Source organism: Panulirus ornatus, chromosome 4, assembly GCF_036320965.1.
Source record: "Panulirus ornatus isolate Po-2019 chromosome 4, ASM3632096v1, whole genome shotgun sequence".
In the NCBI taxonomy this organism is placed as follows: Eukaryota; Metazoa; Arthropoda; class Malacostraca; order Decapoda; family Palinuridae; genus Panulirus; species Panulirus ornatus.
In genome coordinates this window covers 74,339,012-74,356,401 of record NC_092227.1, presented here as the reverse complement: position 1 = coordinate 74,356,401, position 17,390 = coordinate 74,339,012, and the positions used below count along the sequence as shown (strand labels likewise).

The 17,390-nt window shown below is 42.6% G+C and overlaps 1 protein-coding gene across 11 annotated transcripts in view; it reads right to left on the bottom strand.

Moving 5' to 3' along the window:
- LOC139745674 (uncharacterized) overlaps nucleotides 1-17,390 on the bottom strand; it is a 365,941-nt gene that overhangs the window by 177,175 nt on the left and 171,376 nt on the right. For all 11 annotated transcript variants that reach the window (XR_011711915.1, XM_071656117.1, XM_071656139.1 and 8 more), the window contains exons 2-3: nucleotides 2,759-2,926; nucleotides 591-682 (exon numbers count right to left, since the gene is read on the bottom strand). Coding sequence is in view for 10 of the 11 variants with exons in the window: in XM_071656117.1 (XP_071512218.1) it covers nucleotides 591-682; nucleotides 2,759-2,926 (260 nt within the window). In the remaining variant the exon portion in view is untranslated. The remainder of the gene's footprint in view (nucleotides 1-590; nucleotides 683-2,758; nucleotides 2,927-17,390) is intronic.

Genomic DNA, 17,390 nt, shown 5'->3' with positions numbered 1-17,390 from the left:
CATGTACACCATTACACTCTCAACTGCCACATTACTCACCTTCACATTCAAATCAACCATCACTATAACCTGGTCTCGTGCATCAAAGCTGCTAATACACTCACTCAGCTGCTCCCAAAACACTTCCCTCTCATGATCTTTCTTTTCATGACCAGGTGCATAGGCACCAATAATCACCCATCTCTCTCCATCCAATTTCAGTTTTACCCACATCAATGTAGCATTTACTTTCTTACACTCTATCACATTCTCCCACAACCCCTGCTTCAGGAGTAGTGCTACTCCTTCCTTTGCTCTTGTCCTCTCACAAAACCCTGACTACTTCCAAGACATTCCTAACCCACTCTTCCCCTTTACCCTTGAGCTTCATTTCACTCAGAGCCAAGACATCCAGGTTCCTCTCCTCAAACATACTGCCTATCTCTTCTTTCTCTCATCTTGGTTACATCCACACACATTCAGACACCCCAATCTGAGCCTTCGACGAGGATGAGCACTCCCCACTTGACTACTTTATATCAAAATCAATTCTTACATCAACGTACTTTTGTCTCTTATAGTACTACTGTGCTTAAGGTTGTATGGCTTACCCAATTTTGGCTTTGTTTGCAACCAGGATATCAACACATTCTGTAGACCCTGTCCGTGCTGCCTTGTGAAGTGAAGTCTCTCCTAAGTAATCCTGCAATGTGACCACTGTGAGTTACAAAAAATTCATGCATCATTTGATTACATGCAAATGATTTGAAAAAATGAACTAAGATTATTCATCAAGCCAGACTCTTCAGTTAACTTGAAACTACTGGTCTGCAGTTGGATTACCTAAGATATTCATTCATTCATTATATCTTAGGAATTCTATTATTTGTTTATAATTACTCCAGGACCAATTTCTAGAAATGAGTCCTGGTATAACCCAGGACATTTCTACAGGCTCCTACAGCCCAAAGTTCCACTACTTTCAGAAGCAGGGAAATGTACTCTCCTGGAGTGAGTACTTTAATGAAATTGTACTCATAAAAACATAGCCTTGCTGGCAACACTTAGCAATGTATGCCAAATGCATCATACAGAACAATATACCATGAGATGAACAACCACAAAAAGAAAGACCAAATAAAGTTGACCAGTAACTTCTCAATATGAAACTTATGGAAAATTTACTCAAATATGCATTTGCAGTTGAAACACCAATAATTCTTACGAGCTAAATATAGTACCTTCTTAATTCAGTACCATGTTTGTTTTTCAGATAAAAAATCTTTCCTTGCAACTTTGAAATGACATCAATATCACCACTACAAATATGGCAGGAAGCCAAGATAATGATCTTTCTTATACTAAAAAATACTTGCTGTCTTTTGTAAAGTAGTCAATGAAATGATTATTCAAAACTTTTCTAGTTTTCCTTTTTCAAATCAATTTAAAAAAAATGAAAAAGTTTAAATCAATTCTACTTATGAAGGTACCTGAGGAAAGACTTGCCTTTCAGACCATCAAAAATGAAGTACGCAAAGAAGAATACCTGCACCATAAACCCCAAATATAAATCATATACTTAAAAAAAAAGTAGCCATGATATTACAGAATTACAATCAGTAATGCAAAACAAAGAAAAGTTTTGTCTATCCTTTGTCATAACCATTAGCACAGGTTTCACAACAATGTTGAGTCAAGCTTTATCCAGCATACAGATGTGGAAGTGTCATTTTTCATTATCTAGAGTATAGATATGACTTACAAGTTCTCTTTAAATTCTTTTTGACAAAATGAGATGTCTGCTCATAAAAAAAAATGTCATCTGATATGAGAAGTCACACCAGCTCATGTACTGCAACCATTAGTCAATGTCTCAAAGAAATTTAAAACTAATAAATATCTCTGTAAACCATTTTTTGTTGTTTCTTTGTTAGTGGGAAAGCAAGTCTACCACAGGGACTGGGCATTCCTGCCCTTTGCAGGTCTACTTGACTGGGGTGATGTGTTCCTGTTTCCTAAATCAATTCAAACAATAATTGACCACCCTCAAGCATCTGATGCATCCCATATATATATAAGAATATAGTTACTGATAGTAAATAGATATACAGACATTATCTAGTTATCAACTTTGTCTCAGACACCAACATAGCCAATGAAATTTCCTGTTTCTGCTGGCAGGAATATAAGGTACAGTAAAACAATAAGCATGTGAAATGACTGTAATTTCAAAATTACTGAATAAGAATGCAAAGCAAACATCACTGGTCTTTACGACCAATAAGCATTAAGAGAAGAACACGATTTTCTCTCATGACTTCTGCTTCTTACAGTTTCATTCACAACCTCATACAACCATACCTATCGACCATGATTCAAGAGCACATATAAAATTTCAGTTGATGTTCTGTGTGTTTTAAAAGATCTTTATTTACATTTTTTCAAGTGTCACAATTCTATGACCAAATTTCACACTATTCTTGACTTTTTTCTATGCAAGTTACCTTTTCTACTATGATTTTTCATTGTTTCCCATGTTGGAAAGGTAGCCTGAGGAACAGATAAAAGGGACTCAGAAAATACCTTCCTTTGATTCTTTGCTCTGTTCCTCATTTTGGAAAGTAATAACAGAGAAAGGGGGGAGGGTGGTAGTTTCTACCTTCCGCTCCTGATAAGACAAGTCATACTGATACTCACTTGATTTTCTTGATATAAATAATCAAAGAAATTCTGAAAAAGATTAACATTCCATAAACAGTAAATATCAAAATTCTCTGACCTGTGCATTTGGATCTACTCCAGTCTGCAACAGCCACTGCAAACAATGAGGGTGCCCAGCAAATGCAGCAATGTGAACTGGAGTCTGAGTAAAACGAGAAGTTGTCATTCCCGGGTGAGCAGTTACTCCGTTACCCACACCACCAACAAGTACTCGCAAACACTCAAGCTGTAAGAAGATACATAAGTTAAGATCAAGTCAAAAGATGGTACACTATGAATTATCTTTCCTGACAAATCTGCATTTAATGATAAAGAGCGTAGAATTTTTTTGGGGAGAATAGTGACCCTAAAGAGTTCTGCTTTACCCTCCACATCAAGCAAAATGTAATCAAGTACATTCTTGAACACCACCCTTATACCAAAGCCTACTCTTGATTTTACAACCTGCAGTATACCTTGACATTAGGGATAAAGTTATAGATGTTCACCACAGTCTGTGACTGGGAGTACTCTGGCAAAGTTGCTAATGAGTAAAAATCTTTAAGGACCACCTAGACCTACTAAAACCAAACTTAAGAAAAGAGGCTAAAAAGGGAACAAGAAGAACAAAAGAAATATAATGATAACAACAGACCTTTGAGGGAATTTACAGTAAATGATGAAGTGTTTGTGAAGAATTATAGAGGTAGGGGAGCTCGGGTACCAAGAGTTGTAGTGGAAGTAACTGGACCCCTGTCATATAAGACAGAACTGTGGGATAATAGGGTTGTCAGGAAACTATTGATCAAATGACACTTAGAAGTGTAAAGATGCCAGAGCAGGGAGTTCTAGGGGAAGTAATCATACAGGAGGGGTGCAGACAGTATAAGTGACAAAGCAGGCTAGAGGACAAGTGAGTTCAGGACAAGTTGTGATTCAGGAACTTGAGAAAACACTTGAAGATCAAAGAGAGGGGTTATCTTAGTTTTCCAAGCTAAATGGAGTCTGAAACAAGCTGAGAGAGAATTGGAGGAAGTTCATCCTGCATGGTTCCTCCACGAGGCTCAGTGAAAATTAAAACAAGGTCTGGAAGAGTCATAAATATACCTGTGAGATTAGATCTGTACAATATGAAGGTTCTGGAAGCGTTGAAGAATGTTGAAGAATGTTATATGGTTGTCAGGCATGGGCTATAGATAGGGTTGTGCGGAGAAGGGTAGATGTGTCGGAAATGAAATGTTTGAGGACAATATGTGGTGTGAGGTGGTTTGATTGAGTAAGTAATAAAAGGGTAGGAGAGATATGTGGTAATAAAAAGTGTAGTTGAGAGAGGAGAAGAGGGTGTATTGAAATGGTTTGGTCACATGGATATAATAAGTGAGGAAAGATTGACAAAGAGGATATAAGTGTCAGAGATGGAGGGAAAGAGAAGTGGGAGACGAAATTGGAGGTGGAAGGATGGAGTGAAATAGATTTTGAGCTAACTGGGCCTGAACATACAGGATGGTAAAAGGCGTGCAAGGAAGAGAGTGGATTGGAACAATGTGGTATACCAGGGTCGACATGCTGTTAATGGACTGAACCAGGGCATGTGAAGTGTCTGGGTTAAACCATAGAAAGTTTTGTGAGGCCTGGATGTGGAAAGGGAGCTGTGGTTTCAGTGCATTATACATGACAGCTAGAGACTGAGTGTGAACAAATGTGGCCTTTATTGTCCTTTCCTAGTGCTACCTCATGCGTGCGCTGGGGAAGGGGTTGCCATTTCATGTGTGGCGGGGTGGCGACGAGAATGGACAAAGGCAGCAAGTGTGGATGTGTACCCATGTATATATGTATATGTCTGTGTATGTATATGTTGAAATGTATAGGTACGTATATGTGCGTGTGTGAGCGTTTATGTATATACATGTGTATGTTGATGGGTTGGGCCATTCTTCCGTCTGTTTCCTTGCACTATCTCGCTAACACGGGAGACAGCAACTAAATAAGATAAACAAATAAGTTATATACATTCTTTTTTTCTTCACCTTAGCCTCCACAAGATAATGATCAGACATCCCTCCAGTTGCACCTCTCAGCACATTAACATTCAAAAGTCTCTCTTTCTCACGCCTGTCAATTAACACGTAATCCAATAACGCTCTCTGGCCATCTCTCCTACTTACATAAGTATACTTATGTATATCTCGCTTTTTAAACCAGGTATTCCCAATCATCAGTCCTTTTTCAGCACATAAATCTACAAGCTCTTCACCATTTCCATTTACAACACTGAACACCCCATGTATACCAATTATTCCCTCAACTGCCACATTACTCACCTTTGCATTCAAATCACCCATCAGTATAACCCGGTCTCGTGCATCAAAACCACTAACTCACTCATTCAGCTGCTCCCAAAACACTTGCCTCTCATGATCTTTCTTCTCATGCCCAGGTGCATATGCACCAATAATTTTTTTTTTCAAACTATTCGCCATTTCCAGTGTTAGCAAGGTAGTGTTAAGAACAGAGGGCTGGGCCTCTGAGGGAATATCCTCACCTGGCCCCCTTCTCTGTTCCTTCTTTTGGAAAATTAAAAAAAGGAAAAAAAAAAAAAAAAAACAAGAGGGGAGGATTTCCGGCCCCCCACTCCCTCCCCTTTTAGTCGCCTTCTACGACACGCAGGGAATACGTGGGAAGTATTCTTTCTCCCCTATCCCCAGGGATATATACATATATATATTATCATATTTTATTATACTTTGTCGCTGTCTCCCGCGTTTGCGAGGTAGCGCAAGGAAACAGACGAAAGAAATGGCCCAACCCCGCCCCATACACATGTATATACATACGTCCACACACGCAAATATACATACCTACACAGCTTTCCATGGTTTACCCCAGACGCTTCACATGCCCTGATTCAATCCACTGACAGCACGTCAACCCCGGTATACCACATCGCTCCAATTCACTCTATTCCTTGCCCTCCTTTCACCCTCCTGCATGTTCAGGCCCCGATCACACAAAATCTTTTTCACTCCATCTTTCCACCTCCAATTCGGTCTCACTCTTCCCCTCGTTCCCTCCACCTCCAACACATATATCCTCTTGGTCAATCTTTCCTCACTCATTCTCTCCATGTGTCCAAACCACTTCAAAACACCCTCTTCTGCTCTCTCAACCACGCTCTTTTTATTTCCACACATCTCTCTTACCCTTACGTTACTCACTCGATCAAACCACCTCACACCACACATTGTCCTCAAACATCTCATTTCCAGCACATCCATCCTCCTACGCACAACTCTATCCATAGCCCACGCCTCGCAACCATACAACATTGTTGGAACCACTATTCCTTCAAACATACCCATTTTTGCTTTCCGAGATAATGTTCTCGACTTCCACACATTCTTCAAGGCCCCCAGAATTTTCGCCCCCTCCCCCACCCTATGATCCACTTCCGCTTCCATGGTTCCATCCACTGCCAGATCCACTCCCAGATATCTAAAACACTTCACTTCCTCCAGTTTGTCTCCATTCAAACTCACCTCCCAATTGACTTGACCCTCAACCCTACTGTACCTAATAACCTTGCTCTTATTCACATTTACTCTTAACTTTCTTCTTCCACACACTTTACCAAACTCAGTCACCAGCTTCTGCAGTTTCTCACATGAATCAGCCACCAGCGCTGTATCATCAGCGAACAACAACTGACTCACTTCCCAAGCTCTCTCATCCCCAACAGACTTCATACTTGCCCCTCTTTCCAAAACTCTTGCATTTACCTCCCTAACAACCCCATCCATAAACAAATTAAACAACCATGGAGACATCACACACCCCTGCCACAAACCTACATTCACTGAGAACCAATCACTTTCCTCTCTTCCTACACGTACACATGCCTTACATCCTCGATAAAAACTTTTCACTGCTTCTAACAACTTTCCTCCCACACCATATATTCTTAATACCTTCCACAGAGCATCTCTATCAACTCTATCATATGCCTTCTCCAGAGCCATAAATGCTACATACAAATCCATTTGCTTTTCTAAGTATTTCTCACATACATTCTTCAAAGCAAACACCTGATCCACACATCCTCTACCACTTCTGAAACCACACTGCTCTTCCCCAATCTGATGCTCTGTACATGCCTTCACCCTCTCAATCAATACCCTCCCATATAATTTACCAGGAATACTCAACAAACTTATACCTCTGTAATTTGAGCACTCACTCTTATCCCCTTTGCCTTTGTACAATGGCACTATGCACGCATTCCGCCAATCCTCAGGCACCTCACCATGAGTCATACATACATTAAATAACCTTACCAACCAGTCAACAATACAGTCACCCCCTTTTTTAATAAATTCCACTGCAATATCATCCAAACCTGCTGCCTTGCCGGCTTTCATCTTCCGCAAAGCTTTCACTACCTATTCTCTGTTTACCAAATCATTTTCCCTAACCCTCTCACTTTGCACACCACCTCGACCAAAACACCCTATATCTGCCACTCTATCATCAAACACATTCAACAAACCTTCAAAATACTCACTCCATCTCCTCACATCACCACTACTTGTTATCACCTCCCCATTTGCGCCCTTCACTGAAGTTCCCATTTGCTCCCTTGTCTTACGCACTTTATTTACCTCCTTCCAGAACATCTTTTTATTCTCCCTAAAATTTAATGATACTCTCTCACCCCAACTCTCATTTGCCCTTTTTTTCACCTCTTGCACCTTTCTCTTGCCCTCTGTCTCTTTCTTTTATACATCTCCCACTCAATTGCATTTTTTCCCTGCAAAAATCGTCCAAATGCCTCTCTCTTCTCTTTCACTAATACTCTTACTTCTTCATCCCACCACTCACTACCCTTTCTAATCAACCCACCTCCCACTCTTCTCATGCCACAAGCATCTTTTGCGCAATCCATCACTGATTCCCTAAATACATCCCATTCCTCCCCCACTCCCCTTACTTCCATTGTTCTCACCTTTTTCCATTCTGTACTCAGTCTCTCCTGGTACTTCCTCACACAGGTCTCCTTCCCAAGCTCACTTACTCTCACCACCCTCTTCACCCCAACATTCACTCTTCTTTTCTGAAAACCCATACAAATCTTCACCTTAGCCTCCACAAGATAATGATCAGACATCCCTCCAGTTGCACCTCTCAGCACATTAACATCCAAAAGTCTCTCTTTTCGCACGCCTGTCAATTAACACGTAATCCAATAACGCTCTCTGGCCATCTCTCCTACTTACATAAGTATACTTATGTATATCTCGCTTTTAAACCAGGTATTCCCAATCATCAGTCCTTTTTCAGCACATAAATCTACAAGCTCTTCACCATTTCCATTTACAACACTGAACACCCCATGTATACCAATTATTCCCTCAACTGCCACATTACTCACCTTTGCATTCAAATCACCCATCACTATAACCCGGTCTCATGCATCAAAACCACTAACACACTCATTCAGCTGCTCCCAAAACACTTGCCTCTCATGATCTTTCTTCTCATGCCCAGGTGCATATGCACCAATAATCACCCACCTCTCTCCATCAACTTTCAGTTTTACCCATATTAATCGAGAATTTACTTTCTTACATTCTATCACATACTCCCACAACTCCTGTTTCAGGAGTATTGCTACTCCTTCCCTTGCTCTTGTCCTCTCACTAACCCCTGACTTTACTCCCCAGACATTCCCAAACCACTCTTCCCCTTTACTCTTGAGCTTCGTTTCACTCAGAGCCAAAACATCCAGGTTCCTTTCCTCAAACATACTACCTATCTCTCCTTTTTTCACATCTTGGTTACATCCACACACATTTAGGCACCCCACTCTGAGCCTTCGAGGAGGATGAGCACTCCCCGCGTGACTCCTTCTTCTGTTTCCCATTTTAGAAAGTTAATACAAGGAGGGGAGGATTTCCGGCCCCCTGCTCCCGTCCCCTCTAGTCGCTTTCTACGACACGCGAGGAATACGTGGGAAGTATTCTTTCACCCCTATCCCCAGGGATAATATACATATATATATATATAGATATACACATACGCACACATACACATACATACGCACATATACACACACACACATACATATATATATATATATATATATATATATATATATATATATATATTGGAAAGGCTCACAATTTTGAGTGTGAACAAGTATATTCCTATGAGTCCCCGTGGACTCATAGGAATATATATATATATATATATATATATATATATATATATATATATATATATATATATATTTTTTTTTTTTTATACTTTGTCGCTGTCTCCCGCGTTTGCGAGGTAGCGCAAAGAAACAGACGAAAGAAATGGCCCAACCCCCCCCATACACATGTATATACATACGTCCACACACGCAAATATACATACCTACACAGCTTTCCATGGTTTACCCCAGACGCTTCACATGCCTTGATTCAATCCACTGACAGCACGTCAACCCCGGTATACCACATCGCTCCAATTCACTCTATTCCTTGCCCTCCTTTCACCCTCCTGCATGTTCAGGCCCCGATCACACAAAATCTTTTTCACTCCATCTTTCCACCTCCAATTCGGTCTCACTCTTCCCCTCGTTCCCTCCACCTCCGACACATATATCCTCTTGGTCAATCTTTCCTCACTCATCCTCTCCATGTGCCCAAACCACTTCAAAACACCATCTTCTGCTCTCTCAACCACGCTCTTTTTATTTCCACACATCTCTCTTACCCTTACGTTACTCACTCGATCAAACCACCTCACACCACACATTGTCCTCAAACATCTCATTTCCAGCACATCCATCCTCCTGCGCACAACTCTATCCATAGCCCACGCCTCGCAACCATACAACATTGTTGGAACCACTATTCCTTCAAACATACCCATTTTTGCTTTCCGAGATAATGTTCTCGACTTCCACACATTCTTCAAGGCCCCCAGAATTTTCGCCCCCTCCCCCACCCTATGATCCACTTCCGCTTCCATGGTTCCATCCGCTGCCAGATCCACTCCCAGATATCTAAAACACTTCACTTCCTCCAGTTTTTCTCCATTCAAACTCACCTCCCAATTGACTTGACCCTCAACCCTACTGTACCTAATAACCTTGCTACTCTTAACTTTCTTCTTCCACACACTTTACCAAACTCAGTCACCAGCTTCTGCAGTTTCTCACATGAATCAGCCACCAGCGCTGTATCATCAGCGAACAACAACTGACTCACTTCCCAAGCTCTCTTATATATATATATATATATATATATATATATATATATATATATATATATATATATATATATATATATATATATATATGCATGGATGGGGTTGTTAGGGAGGTGAGTGCAAGAGTTTTGGAAAGAGGGGCAAGTATGAAGTCTGTTGTGGAAGAGAGAGCTTGGGAAGTGAGTCAGTTGTTGTTCGCTGATGATACAGCGCTGGTGGCTGATTCATGTGAGAAACTGCAGAAGCTGGTGACTGAGTTTGGTAAAGTGTGTGAAAGAAGAAAGTTAAGAGTAAATGTGAATAAGAGCAAGGTTATTAGGTACAGTAGGGTTGAGGGTCAAGTCAATTGGGAGGTAAGTTTGAATGGAGAAAAACTGGAGGAAATAAAGTGTTTTAGATATCTGGGAGTGGATCTGGCAGCGGATGGAACCATGGAAGCGGAAGTGAATCATAGGGTGGGGGAGGGGGCGAAAATCCTGGGAGCCTTGAAGAATGTGTGGAAGTCGAGAACATTATCTCGGAAAGCAAAAATGGGTATGTTTGAAGGAATAGTGGTTCCAACAATGTTGTATGGTTGCGAGGCGTGGGCTATGGATAGAGTTGTGCGCAGGAGGATGGATGTGCTGGAAATGAGATGTTTGAGGACAATGTGTGGTGTGAGGTGGTTTGATCGAGTAACATAAGGGTAAGAGAGATGTGTGGAAATAAAAAGAGCGTGGTTGAAAGAGCAGAAGAGGGTGTTTTGAAATGGTTTGGGCACATGGAGAGAATGAGTGAGGAAAGATTGACCAAGAGGATATATGTGTCGGAGGTGGAGGGAACGAGGAGAAGAGGGAGACCAAATTGGAGGTGGAAAGATGGAGTGAAAAAGATTTTGTCTGATCGGGGCCTGAACATGCAGGAGGGTGAAAGGAGGGCAAGGAATAGAGTGAATTGGAGCGATGTGGTATACCGGGGTTGACGTGCTGTTAGTGGATTGAATCAAGGCATGTGAAGCGTCTGGGATAAACCATGGAAAGCTGTGTAGGTATGTATATTTGCATGTGTGGACGTATGTATATACATGTGTATGGGGGTGGGTTGGGCCATTTCTTTCGTCTGTTTCCTTGCGCTACCTCGCAAACGCGGGAGACAGCGACAAAAAAAAAAAAATATATATATATATATATATATACAGAGGCCATCCTGCCGGCCTCTGTATTGGCGGAATGCGTGCATAGTGCCATTGTATAAAGGCAAAGGGGATAAGAGTGAGTGCTCAAATTACAGAGGTATAAGTTTGTTGAGTATTCCTGGCAAATTATATGGGAGGGTATTGATTGAGAGGGTGAAGGCATGTACAGAGCATCAGATTGGGGAAGAGCAGTGTGGTTTCAGAAGTGGTAGAGGATGTGTGGATCAGGTGTTTGCTTTGAAGAATATATGTGAGAAATACTTAGAAAAGCAAATGGATTTGTATGTAGCATTTATGGCTCTGGAGAAGGCATATGATAGAGTTGATAGAGATGCTCTGTGGAAGGTATTAAGAATACATGGTGTGGGAGGCAAGTTGTTAGAAGCAATGAAAAGTTTTTATCGAGGATGTAAGGCATGTGTACGTGTAGGAAGAGAGGAAAGTGATTGGTTCTCAGTGAATGTAGGTTTGCGGCAGGGGTGTGTGATGTCTCCATGGTTGTTTAATTTGTTTATGGATGGGGTTGTTAGGGAGGTGAATGCAAGAGTTTTGGAAAGAGGGGCAAGTATGAAGTCTGTTGGGGATGAGAGAGCTTGGGAAGTGAGTCAGTTGTTGTTCGCTGATGATACAGCGCTGGTGGCTGATTCATGTGAGAAACTGCAGAAGCTGGTGACTGAGTTTGGTAAAGTGTGTGAAAGAAGAAAGTTAAGAGTAAATGTGAATAAGAGCAAGGCTATTAGGTACAGTAGGGTAGAGGGTCAATTCAATTGGGAGGTGAGTTTGAATGGAGAAAAACTGGAGGAAGTGAAGTGTTTTAGATATCTGGGAGTGGATCTGGCAGCGGATGGAACCATGGAAGCGGAAGTGGATCATAGGGTGGGGGAGGGGGTGAAAATTCTGGGAGCCTTGAAGAATGTGTGGAAGTCGAGAACATTATCTCGGAAAGCAAAAATGGGTATGTTTGAAGGAATAGTGGTTCCAACAATGTTGTATGGTTGCGAGGCGTGGACTATGGATAGAGTTGTGCGCAGGAGGATGGATGTGCTGGAAATGAGATGTTTGAGGACAATGTGTGGTGTGAGGTGGTTTGATCGAGTAAGTAACGTAAGGGTAAGAGAGATGTGTGGAAATAAAAAGAGCGTGGTTGAGAGAGCAGAAGAGGGTGTTTTGAAATGGTTTGGTCACATGGAGAGAATGAGTGAGGAAAGATTGACCAAGAGGATATATGTGTCGGAGGTGGAGGGAACGAGGAGAAGAGGGAGACCAAATTGGAGGTGGAAAGATGGAGTGAAAAAGATTTTGTGTGATCGGGGCCTGAACATGCAGGAGGGTGAAAGGAGGGCAAAGAATAGAGTGAATTGGATCGATGTGGTATACCGGGGTTGACGTGCTGTCAGTGGATTGAATCAAGGCATGTGTATGGGGGTGGGTTGGGCCATTTCTTTCGTCTGTTTCCTTGCGCTACCTCGCAAACGCGGGAGACAGCAAAAAAAAAAAAAAAAAAATATATATATATACAGAGAGAGAGAGAGAGAGAGAGAGAGAGAGAGAGAGAGAGAGAGAGAGAGAGAGAGAGAGAGAATGTTGGGGTGAAGAGAGTGGTGAGAGTAGGCGAGCTCGGGAAGGAGACTTGTGTCAGGAAGTACCAGGAGAGACTGAGTGCAGAATGAAAAATGGTGAGAGCAAAGGACGTAAGGGGAGTAGGGGAGGAATGAGATGTATTTAGGGAAGCAGTGATGGCTTGCACAAAAGATGCTTGTGGCATGAGAAGCATGGGAAGTGGGCAAATTAGAAAGGGTAGTGAGTTTTTGGGATGAAGAAGTATGATTATCATTGAAAGAGAAGATAGAGGCATTTGAATGATTTTTGCAGGGAAATAGTGCAAATGACTGGGAGATGTATAAATGAAAGGCAGGAGGTCAACAGAAAGGTGCAAGAGGTGAAAAAGAGGGCAAATGAGAGTTGGGGTGAGAGAGTATCATTAAGTTTTAGGGAGAATAAAAAGAGTTGGGATGAGAGAGTATCACTGAGTTTTAGGGAGAAAAAAAAGATGTTTTGGAAGGAGGTAAATAAAGTGCGTAAGACAAGAGAACAAATGGGAACATTGGTGAAGGGGGCTAATGGGAAGGTAATAACAAGTAGTGGTGATGTGAGGAGATGGAGTGAGTATTCTAAAGGTTTGTTGAATGTGTCAGATGATAGAGTGGCAGATATAGGGTGTTTTGGTCGAGGTGGTGTGCAAAGTGAGAGGGTCAGAAAGAATGATTTGGTAAACAGAGAAGAGGTAGTGAAAGCTTTGCGGAAGATGAAAGCCGGCAAGGCAGCGGGTTTGGATGGTACTGCAGTGGAATTTATTAAAAAAGAGGGTGAGTTTGCTGTTGACTGGTTGGTGAGGATATTCAATGTGTGTATGGCTCATTGTGAAGTGCCTGAGGATTGGCAAAATGCATGCATAGTGCCACTGTACAAAGGCAAAGGGGATAAAGGTGAGTGTTCAAATTACAGAGGTATAAGTTTGCTGAGTATTCCTGGGTAATTATATGGGAGGGTATTGATTGAGAGGGTGAAGGCATGTACAGAACATCAAATTGGGGAAGAGCAGTGTAGTTTCAGAAGTGGTAGAGAATGTGTGGATCAGGTGTTTGCTTTGAAAAATGTATGTGAGAAATACTTAGAAAAACAAAAATGGGTTTGTATGTAGCATTTATGGATCTGGAGAAGGCATATGATAGAGATGCTTTGTGGAAGGTATTAAGAGTATATGGTGTGGGAGGCAAGTTGCTAGAAGCAGTGAAAAGTTTTATCGAGGATGTAAGGCATGTGTACGAATAGGGAGAGAGGAAAGTGATTGGTTCCCAGTGAATGTCGGTCTGCAGCAGGGGTGCTTGATGTCTCCATGGTTGTTTAATTTGTTTATGTATGGGGTTGTTAGGGAGGTGAATGCAAAAGTTTTGGAGAGAGGGGCAAGTATGCAGTCTGTTACAGATGAGAGGGATTGGGAAGTGAGTCGGATGTTGTTCGCTGATGATACAGCGCTGGTGGCTGATTCAGGTGAGAAACTGCAGAAGCTGGTGACTGAGTTCGGTAAAGTGTGAGAGAGAAGAAAGCTGAAAGTAAATGTGAATAAGAGAAGGGCCATCAGGTACAGTAGGGTTGAGAGACAAGTCAACTGGGAGGTAAGTTTGAATGGAGAAAAACTGGAGGAAGTGAAATGTCTTTGATATCTGGGAGCGGATTTGGCAGTGGCTGGAACCATGGAAGTGGAAGTGATTCATAGGGTTGGGGAGGGGGCAAAAGTTGTGGGAGTGTTGAAAAATGTTTGGAAGGCGAGAACATTACCTCGGAAAGCAAAAATGGGTATGTTTGAAGGAATAGTGGTTCCAACAATGTTATATGGTTGTGAGGCGTGAGCTATAGATCAGGTTGTGCGGAGGAGGACGGATGTGTTGGAAATGAGATGTTTGAGGACAATATGTGGTGTGAGGTGGTTTGATCGAGTAAGTAGTGAAAAGGCAAGAGAGATGTGTGGTAATAAAAAGAGTGTGGTTGAGAGAGCAAAGAGGGTGTATTGGAATGATTTGGCCACATGGAGAGAATGAGTGAGGAAAGATTGACAAAGAGGATATATGTGTCAGAAGTGGAGGGAACGAGGAGAAGTGGGAGACCAAATTGGAGGTGGAAGGATGGAGTGAAAAAGATTTTGAGCGATCGGGGCCTGAACATGCAGGAAGGTGAAAGGCATGTAAGGAATAGAGTGAATTGGAACGATGTGGTATACCGAGGTTGACGTGCTGTAAATGGATTGAACCAGGGCAGGGCATGTGAAGTGTCTGGGGTAAACTATGGAAAGTTTTGTGGGGCCTGGATGTGGAAAGGGAGCTGTGATTTCGGTGCATTATACAAGACAGCTTGAGACTGAGTGCGAACGAATGTGGCCTTTGTTGTTTTTTCCTAGCGCTACCTTGCGCACGTGCGAGGGGGGGAGGGAGTTTCATGTGTGGCGGTGTGGCGACGGAAATGAATAAAGGCAGCATGTATGAATTATGTACATGTGGATATATGTATATGTGTGTATGTATATACATGTATACGTTGAAATGTATAGGTGCGTGTATGGACGTGTATGTATATACTTGTGTATGTGGGTGGGCTGGACCGTTCTTTCGTCGTTTCCTTGCGCTACCTCGCCAACGCGGGAGACAGCGACAAAGTATAATATATATATATATATATATATATATATATATATATATATATATATATATATATATATATATATATATATATAATAGCTGTGGTTTCGATGCATTATACATGACAGCTAGAGACTGAGTGAACGAATGTGGCATTTGTTGACTTTTCCTAGCGCTACCTCGCGCGCATGCGGGGAGGGGGGGTGTCATTTCATGTTTGGCGGGGTGGCGACGGAAATGAATAAAGGCAGCAAGTATGAAATACACATGTGTAAATATGTATATGTCTGTGTATGTATATACGTATACGTTGGAATGTATAGGTATGTATATGTGCGTGTGTGGACGTGCATGTATATACCTGTGTACTTGGGTGGGATGGGCCATTCTTTCGTCTAATTCCTTGCGTTACTCGTTGACGCGGGAGATGGCGACAAAGTAGAATTAAAAAAACAAATATATATATACATATATATTTTTTTCTTTGTCGCTGTCTCCCGCGTTTGCGAGGTAGCGCAAGGAAACAGACGAAAGAAATGGCCCAACCCACCCCCATACACATGTATATACATAAGTCCACACACGCAAATATACATACCTACACAGCTTTCCATGGTTTACCCCAGACGCTTCACATGCCCTGATTCAATCCACTGACAGCACGTCAGCCCCGGTATACCACATCGATCCAATTCACTCTATTCCTTGCCCTCCTTTCGCCCTCCTGCATGTTCAGGCCCCGATCACACAAAATCTTTTTTCACTCCATCTTTCCACCTCCAATCTGGTCTCCCACTTCTCCTCGTTCCCTCCACCTCCGACACATATATCCTCTTGGTCAATCTTTCCTCACTCATTCTCTCCATGTGCCCAAACCATTTCAAAACATATATATATATATATATATATATATATATATATATATATATATATATATATATAGAGAGAGAGAGAGAGAGAGAGAGAGAGAGAGAGAGAGAGAGAGAGAGAGAGAGAGAGAGAGAGAGAGCAGGTAGGGTGGGTGAGTTTAAGTAGTGGTCATTAAGCAACACATCAACACCCTTACCGGACCACTTGTACGGCAGCAACATACGCAACTCCCGACTCACACCACCGTCCCGTTCCTCCTGTTCCTTATTCAACTACCAAAAGTAATCCTTTTGGTGCATATGTATGAAAATGGTTCTATGACCACGCGGCCAAAGGCTTCAGTATATCAGACCAGCCTGAAACATTTTCCTTTTTATGAAAGGGAGTCTTTCTACCACGTTCAGAACACTAACTAATGCGTGACATTATGGCAACATCTGCCACCAATCACACGACTAGTCTCGCTAGCCTTCCCCGAACAGCAGAAGGTGAATAATGCTCGCCCACTCCGACCAGCAGAAGGTGAATAATGCTCGCCCACTCCGACCAGCAGAAGGTGAATAATGCTCGCCCACTCCGACCAGCAGAAGGTGAATAAGGCTCGCCCACTCCGACCAGCAGAAGGTGAATAATGCTCGCCCACTCCGACCAGCAGAAGGTGAATAATGCTCGCCCACTCCGACCAGCAGAAGGTGAATAAGGCTCGCCCACTCCGACCAGCAGAAGGTGAATAATGCTCGCCCACTCCGACCAGCAGAAGGTGAATAATGCTCGCCCACTCCGACCAGCAGAAGGTGAATAAGGCTCGCCCACTCCGACCAGCAGAAGGTGAATAAGGCTCGCCCACTCCGACCAGCAGAAGGTGAATAATGCTCGCCCACTCCGACCAGCAGAAGGTGAATAAGGCTCGCCCACTCCGACCAGCAGAAGGTGAGTAAGGCTTGCCCACTCCGACCAGCAGAAGGTGAATAAGGCTCGCCCACTCCGACCAGCAGAAGGTGAGTAAGGCTTGCCCACTCCGACCAGCAGAAGGTGAATAATGCTCGCCCACTCCGACCAGCAGAAGGTGAATAAGGCTCGCCCACTCCGACCAGCAGAAGGTGAGTAAGGCTTGCCCACTCCGACCAGCAGAAGGTGAATAAGGCTCGCCCACTCCGACCAGCAGAAGGTGAGTAAGGCTCGCCCACTCCGACCAGCAGAAGGTGAGTAAGGCTTGCCCA